Source organism: Emys orbicularis, chromosome 13 (genome assembly GCF_028017835.1).
Source record: "Emys orbicularis isolate rEmyOrb1 chromosome 13, rEmyOrb1.hap1, whole genome shotgun sequence".
Taxonomy (NCBI): Eukaryota; Metazoa; Chordata; order Testudines; family Emydidae; genus Emys; species Emys orbicularis.
In genome coordinates this window covers 24,818,587-24,835,469 of record NC_088695.1, presented here as the reverse complement: position 1 = coordinate 24,835,469, position 16,883 = coordinate 24,818,587, and the positions used below count along the sequence as shown (strand labels likewise).

The 16,883-nt window shown below is 52.4% G+C and overlaps 1 protein-coding gene across 1 annotated transcript in view; it reads left to right on the top strand.

Moving 5' to 3' along the window:
* The window catches only part of MYOCD (myocardin), a 55,228-nt gene that overhangs the window by 27,693 nt on the left and 10,652 nt on the right, over nucleotides 1-16,883 (top strand). Inside the window, exons 5-9 of the mRNA XM_065415763.1 lie at nucleotides 2,897-3,072; nucleotides 6,462-6,587; nucleotides 11,902-12,146; nucleotides 12,727-12,880; nucleotides 14,208-15,161. Of these exons, the coding sequence (XP_065271835.1) occupies nucleotides 2,897-3,072; nucleotides 6,462-6,587; nucleotides 11,902-12,146; nucleotides 12,727-12,880; nucleotides 14,208-15,161 (1,655 nt within the window). The remainder of the gene's footprint in view (nucleotides 1-2,896; nucleotides 3,073-6,461; nucleotides 6,588-11,901; nucleotides 12,147-12,726; nucleotides 12,881-14,207; nucleotides 15,162-16,883) is intronic.

Genomic DNA, 16,883 nt, shown 5'->3' with positions numbered 1-16,883 from the left:
TGCCTGTGCACCCTTCCTAGACCTCCCATGGTACCTTAAGAATAAAAGGTGCCATTGGCTTCCACAGGTTCCCACCAGAAAAACTCCCTTTCCTGGCCTTCCCAGAACCAGCAGCTGGTTTCATCAGGCCTAGAACAACCATTCTGTGCTACATGACACCTGATTCTGGTTTCTGGGTGTTACTGGCTCCTGCAGCTTCCCAGGCACATCAGTTCTTAAGGCTTATGGTGACAGAGAAATCCTTGCCCTGACAGGGAGGGTGCAGAAAGGTTGCCAGCCAGGCGCAATGGAGTATGTTAGATCCTGGCAGAGGCTAGGCAGGCAGCACTTGCACTTCTGGAGGGAGCGCAGACTGTCTGCAGCCTAGAAATCACAGCCTGACAGCCTTGGGAGGGGAACACAGCCCATTGCTGGATGGGGACAGCAGCTGCTGCAGCAGGCAGATCCAGGGCAGTGCCCTGCAGGCAAGAGGATGGCATGGAGGGAGGAGCTCACTGAGACAAGGTTACCTCATTATCTCTCTCCTAGGCTGCCCTGGGGCTGAGGTTGAGGGGTTTGTTCCAATAGTTGGAGCCCTTGTGCTGAGGGTATTTGCACCCTGGAGTCCCTGGCAGCCCTACCAAACCACTTGTGTGTTACTCCCACTACATGAGTGTTAGTGGGACTGGAGCCCTTCAAGCCCAGAGCTAGGAGCACTGCGGCTCATGTCTAGGAGAGCAGCCCGCAGGCCACTAGAATGCATAGCCCAGCACTTAGCCAAGCTCTGCATTGGGGGACCTGTAACTATGGTAACTAGCAATGCTCCTGTGGTATCTCCTCCCACCAAGTGCCTTGGGCAGATGACCACAGACTCCAGGAGCTCCCCTAGTGCCTAGCTGGCGACAGCAGGGCCAGTGACTTAGCAAGCTATCCCACACACGATGGGGTCTCTCATCTGCTTTCTCCCTCCGGAGAACACACCCTGTGCAAAGAGAAGGGGCGATAATGCCTATCTGGTCAGACAGAAGGGAGAGGTCAGAACACGACAAAGCGTGTCGGTAAGAAGCTGCACACTGCTGGGCTTGGAGCATGGACAGGTGGACTACTCTTCCCCAACCCTTCCTCCTTCCCCGAGCTATCTGAGTGCAAAGCTGCATGATAAGACTGGGCAGTGTATGACTGCAGCAGCAGTAATCCTTCTGTTACCCACCCTCCTGCCTAAGCCTTCCCGGGGGTCTTGCAAAATAGCCTTGCTTTTTCAGCACTTTGCTTATCAGCACAACCCTGGGGTCAAGAGCTCTTGTCCATCTGAGTGTGGGACACTGCCCTGGGAATCCTCCGGAGGAGTGTCTGGACCAGGCTTTGCTGGGATTCCGGAAGCGCAGTTAATCATTCGGAGCATTTCTTCCAACTCTTTGTACTTTGTGCAGAGAAGCCAGGGGAGGGTTGGGTCCTGGAGATTTAAGACCTTTGTTTGATTCAGTCCTTGGCTTCTCTGTGGAGGCTCCAGACAGGCTCAGTGCATCCATCGGTTTTGTGATTTAGACATTCGTCCAGTGGGAGGAGCCCGCCCCCAACTCATTTCATACAGGCTGCTAGGCGCTAGCCCCTCTGGTGGGAACAGTTTCACATACCGCTGGATTCAAACCAACCCCCTAGGTGGGAAATACTCCTCCCTCCCCGAGCTACTGCCCGAGTCGACCAATCCCGGTGTTCTTTGGAGATGAACAACACACTCATATTCTGCAGTTAAGCACCTCAATCTGTATTCAGGCTCATAACCCCACAGCCTGATTTGCAGAGGTGCTGAATACCTGCAGCTCCCATGGATTACACTGGGTGCAGTAGGGGGCCTATTACACTATTTCCCAGGCTCCAATTGCCTAGCCAAGCTCCTAGGATCCCCCACTTTCCCTAAAGACCCTCAGTCAACATCATCCCATTCACTAGAGGGGAGCAGAATCACTGTGCTGCATTTGCCCACGAGAGTGTCGCTCACTAGTGTGCTGCCTCCACAACATGCCCAGTCAGGCCAATGAGAGAGCAGGAGCCTGGATCGCCATATTTTTGCACATCCATGTTGGGAGGAAAAATCTTAGGGCTTAATGATTGAAATGCCCCAAGTTTCCAGGGGCTGATCCCCACAGCCTGCTTTGGAGCAGATGGATACAAATGGGAAACAGACAGACACATCTGAAATAAAATCAGTTCAAAGGATGATAACCAGAATAAGCCAAAATCCCTCTGCAGCGTAGAGATTTCAATGGGGCAGGTTTTTCAAAATCTCTCCCTACTGCCCTCTGTGATGCTCTTCCCTGTCCCTCTACATGAGCCTGCAGGGCACTGTCCTCTGGAGCTCCTGCAGTCTGAGCAGCTTGCCTGACCTCTCCCCTCATGGACTCTCCATCTCAGCTCAGATCTCAGCTGCACTTCTGTGAACCCCTTACTAGAAAGCCCAGACCTGTAGGTGGATGTGTACAGAGTATTAGGCATAAAACGGGCACAGAGACACCAAAACCTGATATGATTTTCCGGGAGTTGTTTCTTGGGCACCCCAATGGGATGCCCATGTTTGAAAACCATGTTCTCCCATCTGAATGGCTGAGCTCTTTCTGAAAAGCCAATCAGGAGAACACTTGAAAGATGCTGCACAAAATACAGCTCCATATCACAGCCAGCATTATCTGAAATGCCCATACTGGAATCAGGGCACTGTTCCCAGGGGCTATTGCTCATTCCATCAAAATCCCCCTCCCCTCCTCAGCTCTGCTCAACGTGCTCCCACGTCAGGTATTGGGGTTTGGGCTTGTGTATTGTAGGGGGGGTTGGTAGAGCCGCTGAGATGGTTCATTGCACACGTTGCTAAGGCTGTCTGTTTACGCACCACTGACCCATTGCCTTTGTTTCACTTGTTAAGGTGCCCAGGGGAGCTTCTCTAAATCAGCTGATGCTTTTGCGTTTGAAGAAGACAGTAGCAATGATGGCCTGTCCCCAGAGCAGGCCAGGAGGGAGGATTCGCAGGGCTCCACAGAATCACCAGCAGGCACCAAAACCTCAGAGGCAATTTCCTCTGCCACATCAGGGACAACTCAGGTAAAAAAAAAGCAAGTGTTCTGTGGGCAAGCCAGGGCTTGGCCCCGGGAGCCAGCTTGGGGAAACCTGTCCCCTCTGCCCAGCGAGGGCATTCGGACATCCACCCAACACTCTGAATGCAGGAATACTCTGCACCCCATGGGGGGGGGTGCTCATCCCCTTGGGCAGGCAACGCCCAGGGCTCAGGAACTTACTGCTGGGTTACTGTGGGGCTGCAGTGCAGAGCCCTCCTGAAAGCTGCTTGCAGTGCTGACTCTTCTCTCTCCCCCTCGCATGCACGCCCTAGAGCAACCTTTACGTGAAGGCTTTAAACAACCGCCTTCCACCCGTCCACATGGTCATGGGGAAGCGTGTGCTTGCTAGGGAGGGGGCTGATTCTGCCTCCGCCTCAGCCCACACTCAGGAGACCATCCCTACTCCAAGAGTTCCACAGACAGCAGTGGGCTCAGAGAGGTTGTGCTCAGTGTGAGCAAAGGAGGCAGAATCTGGCCTTGGGAAGCTAGCATAGTAGCCTCCTATATAGAGTGGAGACACGGGGAGCAATGCCTAGGCTGACCATCCCTGGGAGCTCTCAGACTTGCACAGGCTGCTTAAAAGAAAGCAGAGATGTGACCTGCCTGGCTCAGCCTTCTTGTACAGCCAGCTGCCCTGGAGTCTCCATGGACCCTAACTGCTTCATTGCTTCCTTTGATCTATTTCTTTGCTGTATATCTGGGCTGGATGGGACAGAGAGAGAGCATCTAGCTCGATGCCACATGCTGTGAAAAGGTTCACTCACTCCCAGCCCAGCCCGCCCTGGCAAGGGACATTCAGGTCACCGGAGGAAAGAACAGAGGCCAAATGCTTGTGTAGCTTGCAGGGTCTGTGGAGCAGCAAAGGCCCAGTGCATTTCCAAAGTTTCCGCTGGTGCCAGATACTTTCTGGAAGATGCTGCAGCAGAATCCCACACACTGATCCTGCAACTCACATGAACAGCCTTTGCTGTGACAGTGCCTTATGTCCAGTTCCAGTCCCTGCCATCACTCAATAGGGGCAAGGCTGTACCCAAACATTTCTGACCCTTTCAGGGGGTCTGACTGAGTCTGTCTGTAGAAGAGGGAGCAGTGCTTATCTTTCTTCCTGTCCCTAGTGCTCTAGGATGTGCTGTGGCTTCCCCTCTGCCCTTTCCGGTCACTAGGCATTCCATGTTAGTAGTTATTATTTGTATCACTGTAGCACCTAGATTTCCTTGTAGTTTTGGTAGCTTTAAGCATGTCAGCAGCTTTTCCCCTTGGAGACCACAGACAGGAGAGGAATTGAGGCTGAAAGGCCATGAGGCTGAAAGGGTGAGGCTTTCCAGACCCAAGGGTTAGCGGGAGGCATGGGGAGTGGGTACAAGCAGACAGTAGAACTGGCTAGCAGCGGGGCTGTAGGGCTCTTCTCCAGACAGCTCAGCTGGAGAGCTGGGCTTTGTTAAGTGGCATCAGTGTGAGGCCAGTGCTTTAACTAGCAGGTTGTCAATCAGCAGCTCCCCCAGAGTGATGTCCCCGAGTCTTGATGCGTCTCTGTAACTGCAGTCTGAGGTAGTGGCTGTGCACATGGCTCTGGGGGGAGGCCTTTCCTTCCCCAGCATCTCCCCAGTATTTAACAGTAATTAATACCTTTGAAGGTGACCAATGCCGTGAAAATGGGGGACTGCAGGCCACCCCGGGAGCCACACAGAGCGCTGCTGCCTGGGAAGGAGGATCAGCAGCTGCTCTGGGGATGAAGCTGCAGGCCATGCTATGTGTATGCATCCCATGTCAACCTCCATGGGGAAAGGGCAGCCCGCAGCTGACAATTCCATGAGCCTTGCCCAGGGTCCCCAGGGAATTTGCTCTGACAGGGACTTAATGAGTCAAATGGGGACCCGGACTCAGGATCCCAAAAAAACAAACGTGTTTTCTCTTTAAATCCACTTGTTAAGCATGGGCTAGTGCAAGATCCCTGGGCAGGACCCACTCTGAGTGCACAGGCTGCAGGCAGGGGAAAGCAGGGGGATATCAGCCTCTGGTAGTCCCAGGGAGCACTGGGGTGTTCTGCAAAAGATCCTGAGCAATTGTTAACCTGCCAGTGACGGATTCTTGGCTAGGCAACTCTTCTCCATTCCAATGTCTTTGTTACACAGCGTACTTGGTATCGGGTACCTCAATTTTCCAAGCACTTATGGCAGGTAGCCAAATGATTGTACATTTGGTTTGTCTAATTGTATCGGCCTGATGAAACCAAGGCAGGGCATCAGGAAGGTTTGCTCTGACTTGCACTGAGAAATCACTGTATTCCAAACAAGCTTCTAGGAGAAGATGGATACAATTGCACATGTGAGCTGCCTTGTGGGATATCCCATGAAAGCGATGACTGCAGGGCTCCAGTTAGGAGCAAGATTTCATCCTGTGTCTTAGTTTGTTTCCTCTGTTTGACAGAGGCATCTTTGCAAACTGTGTTTGGGTGGCTTGGGTGATGTAAATAGTCCCGAGGAACAGAATCCATCAGTTCTCGTGGCGCTGGAGTGTTTAATTGCTGGTGGCATGACACCAACAGCTGCCCATGTACAGACTAGCCCTGGTGCGTGTGGATAGTGAATGGGGTTTGACACCGAGCAGGGGAGGTCTCAAGCCTCGTCCATGCTCCCCCTTACTCCCAAGGCTGGAGCATAGGCACAGAATTGGAGTGCCCGAGGAGACACCACCCTCAGAGGTGAGATCCAGGCTTAGAGCTCACTCCTGGTACGAGGAGTACTGGAGGTAACTGGTGGCTGTGCAGCAGCACTCTCATTAGTGCAGGACCAAGGGCCTCTGCCCATCCATCAGGTTCAGCGCTTCAGGTCTGGCTACACCGCAAGCTGGAGGTGTGATACCCATGCTAGCTTGGAGGCAGCTACAGAGCTAACAATAGCAGCGTAGCGGCAGCGGCCCGGGTAGAGGAAGGAGCTAGCCACCCCGAGTATGACCCGTCTGAGATACTAGGTACATACTCAGGGTGGCTAGCCCCTCCCGCCACTTCCACTGCCGTGGCTACACTTTGGTTTCTGGCGAGCTAGTGTGAGTATGTCTACCTGAGCTGGAAATGATATCCCTGACTCGAAGAATATCCCCACCTTAGATGTGATAACTCCAGAGGCTGCAGAGCCATTGCTGCAGCCCACACATGCTCTGCCCTGAGGAAGGAAGCCAGTGCATGTTTAGAAGGATCCCCATCAACACCGTGCCAATCAGCCACAGACCGCTGGGAGGCTCACGCCCACTTAGGGTGCTGGCTCCATGACTAGAGAGGAAAAGTTTTCCCACACATGATAAGGTTTCTTAATGCTGCTTCCTATACTCCTGGACATTAGGTGCCACACGCTAATGGTGACTGATTCTTGATTCCAGGATCATTCCCACAGCTCTGAAAACAACGTGACTGACCTGACATCAGTGCAAAACAGCCAGTGTGAAAGCCCAAAGCAGGTGAACGGCCAGCAGAGCCCACCCCTCCCGGTGCCTGCAGTGGTGAAGGTAACGTATCTACCCCGTCGCCTTGCAAAGAAAGACATCACGGCTAGCTGAGTTTTGCTGATTAAAGTTTAGCTACATTTTCTTAATGCACTTTAGCAGCCAGTTTCAACCCACAGTAACGAAACCCTGCCCCAAAGCTGCATAGGCACATATGTGCCTCTTCAGAAAGTGCTGCCGTCCACAGGAAGAGGGGATTTTGATACTAATGCACATTTCACACAATCGTAGAACATTACAGTCTAGATAGATAGATAGATAGATAGCCTCTCCTGCAAGGTGTGGCTTACACCTCCTCCCTTCTCTCTGGTGCTTGCTATCACTAATATTAGGAGTAGCTTCTCCCCTCTACTCACGTGGGCTGGATCCTGGGTTCTTTTCTGGCACTTGGTGTCTCCACCCAAGGTGACTCCTCACTGGGTCATGCAAAGGAATGACACTCCCAAAATAACAGAATAACAAACTCCCAACTCCTCCCCCGCTCTGGCTCCCTCCCTGGCACCATCTCAGGCAGATAGTACGCCAAGGCTGAGTCCCGAGGCGGAGCACCTGCAGAATTGTGGCACTGGCTGGCTTAAATAAAAGTCCTCTGATTTTATTTTTCACTCCTGGGAGGGGCAGGATCCTCTCCCAATCCTACCAGGCTCACTGCTCCCTGGCCTGCGATCCTCCTGGGGTCTCAGCTGGCTCTCGGTAGCCAGGCCAGACCTCTTTGCAGGATGCTGTCACTGCAGGGCTGGAGCTTCTCAGATCCATACAGCTAGATCTCACAGCAGAGCCAGAATGCCCTGTGGGAGGAATGGCAGCTCAGCAGGGACACCCAGCTTCCAAACCAAAACCAAACTTCAGCTGTTTCTCTGAGTCAGGCTGTCTCCTGCTAGGGGCTATGTCCCTTGTCCACTTGTTATTGGTTCATGGACTGCTTGGTCCAGATCACCCCATGCAGAAGTCTCCCTCTTGGCCCACCAGGGTTCCTTCTGTCACCACCCCAGCTCAATGCATGCTGGGAAATGGGGTCAGAAAGCTCTGGTAGCCATTATAGTTGTAGTCCTTTTGGTAGGGCCCCCTTGGGTGTGTCTACTCTGCACACAAAACCTAGTCTGTGGGATCCGGGCTTATGGGCTTGCCATGCTTGAGCGTCCACGCTGCATTTTAAATCTGGGTTTACAATTGCTGGACCGTGTCTCTCAGCGGGACTCAGGCTCTGACCCATCTCCAACAGGGTCCTAGAAGCCAGGTACTTGCTGACCAAGTCAGACTGATTTGTAGGGGGGTGGAAAGGGGCTTGTGCACTGCAGACATACCCATAGAGACTCAGTCTGCCAGTTCAGGAGCTGGCAAACCCCAGAAAACGCTCTGTCCCCACCCAGCCTCCAGATATGCAACTCTTGGCTCCGTAAATGAGAGTGCATTGTCTGTTTGTAGCTTCTGAGCCAGTGCAGAGGGAGGAAGCAGCTAGGACCCAGGCCATGGGACAGACTGGCTTGGCCCCTGTCCTGAAAAGCTTGACAAGGAAACAAATGCAAGGCAGGACACAGGCCAGCAGTTCCTAGTGTGACGATGTGAAGACTCTTGATGAGCAGAAGAGATGGGAGGCTGATTGAAGAGGAGGGTGTAGGGGGAGATTTGAAAGGGAGGTTCTGGGCAGGTGGGGGCTTTAAAGATCAATGCCAATACCCTGAATGGCACCCAGAAGTGAGCAGGAAATCCATGTGGGCTCTGAACAGCAGGCAGAATGTGCTTATTATGCCCAGCAATACCAAGAAAGCAGGCAGCCACATTCTGCACCAGGACAAGGTTCTGAGTGGTCTTTGTGGGGACCCCCATGCTGAAGGGACTGCAGTGATCTAGTCTACAAAGATAGCAGCCACCATCACCACACCAACCATAAACATGCCCTTCTGGTCACCTCCACCAGCTGGGAGTGTAGGAGAAATCCCTGCTCCAGAAGTGCTCTACATGGTGAACCTCACATAAGGATAAAAGATGTACAGTGCTCCTCCATCCAGACCATCAATCCTGAGATTCTCTCCAGATGCTACCAACTAGAACCACCTCTGTCTTGTCTGGACTGAATCTTTGCTTAGCTTGTTCCCAGGCAGGGATCACCTGGAAAAGTTTGCATAAACACTCTCCCTGTTCCCACTGCCCAGGACATGTCTCACAGCACACATTGCTGTCCTGAAAGACCACTCACCCCTTCACGCTGGGATCTCAATATTGTGGTCATTGTTTTATTAGAGTTATCAGCATGCCAAGCCTCAGGGTCACACAAAGGAGTTCAATACAATGCATTAGAGGGCTGGGCTCCTCGCACTCAGAGGAGCACAGTGTGTAGTGTGTGACTTCTTAGTCCCCTGGCAGTATACTGAATTAGGCTAATCAGTGTAAATGAGTAGATGAGTAAGAGGACTGACCTCAGAGGAGGATTTTAGTTGCTTTAGAGAGAGCAGCTTTGGGTGCCTCACTGAGCAGGATTTATGCAATGTTGCTGTAGCCATGTCAGTCCCAAGATATTAGATTAGACATGAAAAAGAGCTCTGTGTAGCTCAAAAGCGTGTCTCTTTCACCAACAGAAGTTGGTCCAATAAAAGATATTGCCTCACCCACCCTGTATCTCTGAGCAGGATTTAGGCCTTTTGAACAAACAGCTGAGAGAAGAGAGGATGTTATTAAGTCATAATACCTCCTCTGACACTCTCAATTCTATTCTGCTGTCATGCATGGGCAGATCTCCCAATGCAACATGATTAGTGGACACTGACTGGGAGGTCCAGGAATGGAAAGGAAGCAGAATATCAGAGTCACCATCTGCCATGCTGACCTGAGAGCAGAACTTTAACCAGAGGAATGCAACTTAGTAAAAGTTAACCAGGTCCTTGGTGCACGTGTTATCTATCTATAGCAGTGGTCTCCAAACTTTTTTGATCGCGCACCCCATCGGTAAAAAAATTTTGAGCACACACACCCTGTTTCCAGCCAAACTGTCAAAGCAACTGCCGAACTGCCGAGGGGGGGGGGGAAAAGTGGCGCTGCTCCGGCGGCCCTCCTCCTGCTGCACACCCCGAAGGATCCTCTTGCGCACCCCACTTTGGAGACCACTGATCTATAGTACAATGAAATGCACTAATTCAGTCTGTAAGTCAGCCTGTAATCCTCAATGCCCAAGTGACTGCAAGGCCTGGTATAAAGCTTGTTTGCTCATTCAGGAAAGACAATGGGGCCTATCTCTGCTTAGTTTGCTGCAAGTCCCCTCATTTTCCCAGGGCCGCCCAAGGGGGGGGGGGGCAAGTGGGGCAATTTGCCCCAGGCCCCGCAGGGGCCCCCACAAGAATATAATATTCTATAGTATTGCAACTTTTTTTTATGGAAGGGGCCCCCGAAATTGCTTTGCCCCAGGCCCCCTGAATCCTCTGGGTGGCCCTGCATTTTCCATTGACTTTAATGATCTAGGTAATTGCACACTGGGATTTTTTAATGGAAGTATTAAAATCAAAAGAGTGAAAACCCCAATTATTGTCCTGCTCTGCTCAGGAGACCACAGGTCTGGTGTGCTGCTCTCCCTGCACAAATGGAACTCCCCAGTGGATCCCATTTAAGAGCTACCATGAGGGTCAAGGAGTAGAATTGTGCCCTGCGAGAGGCCCTGGATATTGAATTCTGCCATAGTCTCAATGTGGGCAATTCTCTAGGTTCCGAGTATTAGATAGCCCCACCAGCTACACAGAGAGGGAAAAGAATACAAATTAGGAATGTAAAATTCAACATAAAAGGGAAGCTCCTTGTATGCTATTGGTACATCTGGTGTGACTGGGAGCAGGTGCATTACTTCAGTGATTGTCACTTAGAGACAGGAGTGGTCTCCAGATTTGGGGCTTTGGCATGTAGGCAGAGCCCTGGAGGGGAAGGACCTCTTGGGGCTCACCATTAGGATCAGGTGACAGTGATGAGCTCAGGACATTACTCGTGGAGGAATTCTGCACCACTGCACATGCGCAGAATTCATATCCCCCACAGATTTCTTTGCTTTCCTGCAGAAAAAATGACTTTCTGACAGGGAAGCTGCAAGAGCAGTCACGCACCACTCCCTAGCACAGTAGGTACATCATTTCACGCACCCAGAGCAGCTGGCAGAGAGGTAAATCACCGCGGGGCTGGGGATACCCCAGCCAGTGGCTTCTACCCTGAGCCGAGATCAGCTGCTAGTCCCGGCTGCGCTGGAGGCAGGAGAGGACAGGACTTCCTCTTCCCCTGCAAGGAGTGTCTGGGGCTGTTTCAGACCCACACCCAGAAACCTCCCCCAGCTGCAGGAAGCTCAGCATCCTCCCCTGCATCCTGCCCCCATCACTCCTCAACTGTGGGGGGAGGGGTCACTGGGGCAGCTGCTCCCCCATCCACCCAACCGCCGTGCATCTGGACCGCCCATACCCAGATCCCCCTGCCAAGCCTTACCATGTACATCCAGAACTCTCCTAGCCCTTCATACCCAAGCCCCACCTCAACCCCTGCATCTGGAGCCCCTCTTCATGCAGACCCCCTGCCTCTGGACCCCCACCCCTGCACTCAGACCACCACCCACTGAGCTCCCTCCACTCAAACCCCCACCATGATGCCCCAGTCTCTGCACTACCCTGAGCCCCCACATCCAGACCCCCAACTAGCTGCACCCAGACCTCCACCCCACCAAGCCCCACTCCCCCACACCCAGACCCCTCCACTGAGCCCCAATCACCTTCACCTGGAACCTCCTGCAGAGTCCCATTGCCCCTGCACCTGGAGTCCCCCTCAACGAGCCTCTGTGCATCCAGATCCCAGCACACCTAGACCCCCCCACTGAGCCCCTACATGCTTGGATCCTGCCTGTTTGAGCCTACCTGCCCTCCACACCTGGTGCACCTGGCGCAGAGGGGCAGAGACCCAGGGTGTTTCTGGGGCAGGCCCAGGCCTTGTGTTGCATCAGGGTCGGATGCAGCCTCACCACTGAGTCCGTGTCCCGGGGGTGGGGGGGGCTGCAGAGTGATCTCCCACCTTCATGCAGTCAGTGGCCTGTGCTCCCCACTGCCATGCTGGAGCCTCTGCATTTTTTTATTGACAAATAAAACTTGCAGAATTTTAAAATAATGTGCACATAATTTTTAATTTTTTTGGTGCAGAATTTTTAAATTTTTGGCACAGAATGCCCTCAGGAATACGGACATGCCCATCCTCTGGTTCTAGGTCTCTAAATTCATAAATGTGAATGTCATCGCTTAGCCAACTCCAGCTCAGGACCTGATTTCTCAGATAACCCCTGTTCTTTTCTCTGTATGACACGCAGTCAAAATCATCCAGTGATAGCAAGAACCGCCACAAAAAGCCCAAGGACACCAAGCCAAAGGTGAAGAAGCTGAAGTATCACCAGTACATTCCGCCTGACCAGAAAGCAGAGAAGTCTCCTCCGCCCATGGACTCAGCCTATGCTAGACTCCTCCAACAGCAGCAGCTCTTCCTGCAGCTACAAATCCTCAGCCAGCAGCAGCAGCAGCACTTCAGCTACCCTGGAATCCACCAAGCACAGCACAAGTGAGTCAGCAGCCTGTAAAGAACAATGTCTGCACAGTAGCCTGAGGCTTAGATGTTTTGGGGGGCTTTCTAAGCTCTCCTGCAGGTCCCTCTTCTATGCTTGTGTGCCTGTTGGTGCAGCATAGCAGGGATCTGGGAGCACAGTTTGAAAATGTAGCCCTGGTCACATCCAAAGCCATATTCTGACTGGCCAGATAGAGGGATGACAGCCACATAAGGCCTCCTTTGATCCCCCCTGAAAATGGACAAGGAAAGATAAGCATCCCCAGTCCTCTCTCTGCAGCCCCATCCCATGAACTCTGAAGGCTCTTGCTGATCTCCTTCCTGGGGCTCCCCATGCCCTGCTATAGTGTCTCCAATGTTCTTTACAGTCACCTCTAGATGGAGCATTATATACTGGGACCTTAGGTCACCCCTCTAAAGTGAAGAAGAAAGCAGCTATGAGGAAGAAGTTAAATCATATTTTAGATGGGCAGGGGCTGTTCTTTGGCCACCCTTCCATAAGTAAGTCCCATTTTCTATTAGTAAATGTGGCAAAAACTGGACACTATTACCAAAAACCTCTCCTTTGTCATTGCAGGCAACCAAGTGAGCAAATGGTCAAAAGTTCAAACTCTTCATCAACTCCAGTCACCAACATACCCCTTTCTCCAGTGAAAACCACTTTTTCCGGACAGACCTGTGTTTCTTCTATCAAACCAGGCCCTCTCCCTTCCAACCTGGATGATCTGAAAGTGAGTGCAAACCTCCCATTAATCGTTTGTTAACAGTAATAGTATCTAGCGACACCGTACCTTACAATGAAAATGCTTTGAAGTCTATCAGGCATCCCAAGGTAATAGTGATGAGCTGGCAGGAACCTAAACTTGCATGTTATAGAGCAAGCGAATGCAGCAAAATATATAAGGCATGGAGAAGAGCTAAGTGCCTTTATGTTTCACAAAGTGCTCTGCCGTGTCATGAGACAAATGATGCAATGGTACTAGAGAACATGCTATTGCTGCTGTGCAGGAATCCCCTAATTGCCATCAGATTGAGGCAGGGGGTCAGAGCTGTGCAAAATGTTTGCAGGAGAACCCAAAGTGATACCTCCTTGAGGAGCTGTCGGTGGAGAATAAATCCAGGAACTTCTGATTTGAAAAGCATGAGCTCTTACTGCCTGAACTTAAGGACTAGTCCTGTAGCTAGAAGCTGTTGCTGAGTCACTAACTCTTATATAGACCAGCCCGTGAGGGAAAGGGTGGGGAATAAAGACTCACACTAGATTGATAAAACAATGAGGAGTCCGGTGGCACCTTAAAGACTAACAGATTTATTTGGGCATAAGCTTTCATGGGTAAAAAACCCACTTCTTCAGATGCATGGAGTGAAAATTACAGATACAGGCATAAATATATTGATTGATGTGGGTCATTTACACACACAATTCTTTCAGGTTTTGTTACTTAAACTCAAACATGATTAAAGTCCCAGACCAGTCTCTTGCGGAAGCAGGGATGTGTAAAATAATCCTTATTATTCAGAGACATGAATAAGGATTAAAGCAAGTGGAGCATGTGTGTAATGAAGTCCTGGCTGAGTCATCTGGGAGGCCTGAACCTGAGCCATATGGATCTAAAAGCATGAACTTCTGTTAGCTAACTAGCCTGTTAGCAAGCTCATGGCCAGTAGCAGACTCATAAACCTCTATAGGAGGGCCAGCTGCTAGCAGGGACACCAAGCCCCACGGTGTCAGCCTGTGTTCCATGAGAATTACTGCACTGCTATCCACGTTACCCATTCACAGCTCCGGCTCTCCACTTATAGCAGCTCTGGCTGCTGGAAGGAGGAATGTATTTCCTCTGCTGGGACACAATGAGGCTGTTAGGCTGTGCATGGTGCTTCAAGTGACTGTGAGTAGCAGTGAGGGGTGGGGCACAGTCCCATCAGGCAGGAGGCCAGGAGAACGGTCCCTGGGGGAAATATTCACAGCAGGGTATTTCCCCACAAGTGTATAAGGAGTTTGACAGTGAGGGGAGGTGCTGGAAGTGACTATCATTAAATGGCTGGCTCTGCTTCTAGGTGTCAGAACTGAGGCAGCAGCTCCGAATAAGAGGCCTCCCCGTATCCGGTACAAAAACAGCACTGATGGAACGTCTGCGGCCTTTCCAGGACTGCAGTGGCAGTGTGGTGCCAAACTTCAATGAAATAACAACGGTCACCTTTCCAGTCACCCCAACAAACACGCTGTCCAGCTACCAGTCACAGCCCTCGGCCAGCATGCTATCCAGCAGCTTCTATCAGTTTGGCAGCACCAGCTCCTCCCCACCCATCTCCCCAGCATCCTCTGACCTTTCCGTCAGTGGCTCTTTACCAGACACATTCAACGATGGACCAATGACTTCCCCACAGTTTGGTCTCCAACCATCCCCTGTGCATGGCAGTGCTGAAGAAAGCCTAATGGGCAGCATGAATGGAGGGAGCATCCAGTTGGAACTGGAAGGGATCGACACAGAGAAAGACAAGATGCTGGTGGAAAAGCAGAAGGTTATCAATGAACTGACGTGGAAGCTGCAACAAGAGCAGAGACAGGTGGAAGAGCTGCGGATGCAACTCCAGAAGCGAAAAAGGAACAATGGCTTGGAGGAGAAGCAGCCACCCACCCAGCATTTCTTCGGTGTTCCCATCAAGCAAGAAAACACAGTATCCAGCTGTCCATTCTCATCAAAACAAACTGCCTTGAAAGCCCAAGCCAACAGCTTGGATAAACTAAGTAACTGTGGGACGCCGCAGCTGCCTCACATTGTAAACAGCCTTTGCATGGAGTCAGCGGGCCAGAGCACCATCACCTCCTCCACGTTTCTAAGCCCACAGTGCTCTCCACAGCATTCTCCACTTGGGACTGCAAAGAGCCCACAGCATATCAGTCTGCCACCATCCCCTAACAGCCATTACCTTCTCTCTGTGTCCCCTGGCTCTCAGGGAGAAGGGCGCAGTGTTTCCCCACAGGCCAGCAATCGACTTCGCCCAGCACCGGTAAGTGGGGAATGCACAAGGCTAATGCCATTCTGTCCTATCTCAATGGAGACTGCACTGGTATTAAAGGTTGCTTTGGGGGTTGCTTGTCCAAATCTCTCTGACCTGGGAATGAGGTTGGGCACAGGCCATTCCATGAGCTCTCCAATGTGCTCTGGCTCTGACAACCCTGGAACACCAGAGGAACAGCCTGTCCTGCAGCACTTCCACATCCTTGCTCCCCGTCCTGCCTGGAAGCAGGAAGTGCAGCTGCCCCTAAAATGTATCACTCTGGCAGAATCGTAAACTGGCCCATGTGAGCACGACAGGGCCTCACAAAACAGACTGGGCTTTCCCCTGCAGCTCGGGCACTCACAGAACAGTCTTTGGCTTGCGGCATGGGAGCCCAGGCTCAAAGCGCATTTGCAAATGGGAGTTCTCCAGGCAGAGCCAAGGGTTCCATCCCAGGAGCAAACAGGGCTAGCATGCTCAAAGTAGGGCAGTGGTGAGTGGAGTAGCATCTGCTCCGTCTCCCCTCACCAAGCTGTAGGCTGCATCTTTGTGACTCTACAAAAAGCAGTGCCACAGGTCAGGAGTCCTGTGTGCCTCTCTCCAACCTGGGCCAGCCGGCATACTGACTTCCTTGGAGAGAGCAGCAGGAGTGCCAGGGAGAGCTCATCACCCAAGAGCCTGGGTGTGCTGCACAGGGTGTGCCCAGACACAGCCACCACTCCATGCAAGCTGCCTCCTCGGTGCCTCCACCACACAGGCTGAGGTCAGAGTAGCTGGAAGGGCCAAATCCTGAGCACATGCAGTGACCAGCTCCAGTGAGTTTGCCAAGACCCTGGTGACACTGGATGTGTTCACAGAGCTGCTCACGATCGAGGGACAGTTAGGAACAAAATCACAGGAGCAACATGGGCAGCAGCAGTACAGCACAGGAAGAGGAGGGCAGCTCTGGGAATCCGGGGGCACAGGCAGTACGGTTGCTTTGGGGGTTGCTTATCCAAATCCTGGGGGCCCTAAGCAGGAATATTTTGGGGGACCACCTACACAACACATACAAAAAAAGTAAATGGGGGGCCCTTGAGCTGCTTGGGGCCCTAAGCAATTGCTTAATCTGCTTATACCCAGCACCGGCTCTGTCAGGGGAGACTGCACACCATTGCCGACCTCCAGGGATCAGAGATCATGAGTCAGCCCCAACCCCTGAGCCGTTCGTAGCGCTGACGCTGTGTATTTGGTTTGTCGTGTGTTGTGCACTCCCCTGCCATTCCTGGGGGGCGGGGGTGACAATCAGTGCTGCCAGTGCCCCCAGCTGCACTGGGGAGTGGGTTTTGGCCCCTGCTGCAGGAGCTCTCACCCTACACTGCCAGTCCCTGCCCAGCAATGAATGCTTCCCCCCCCCCAACAGCCCCAACCCAGACTTCAGCCCCTCTCTGCTCCTCCTATGGCTCTTCCCCCTCCCAGGCCTGGGGGCTGCAGCAGGGTCCCCTCTCCCTGTTCCAGGCTGGGGACTTCCAGGTGCCCCTCAACCCCCTCTTCCCTGGCCCAGACGGAAGCTGCAAGGCAGGGGGAGGGGAAGAGGAACCGTCCCTTCTCTGTTGCTCACAGGGGGAGAGGCAGAAGAGGGTGGGACCACCTGGAGCAGCTGGGTTCTTTATCTCCCCCTCCCCTCCTGTGAGAACGGCTCTGGCTGCTGAGGGGGGGAGCGCTGCCTGCAGCAGATCTGATTGGTTGCTC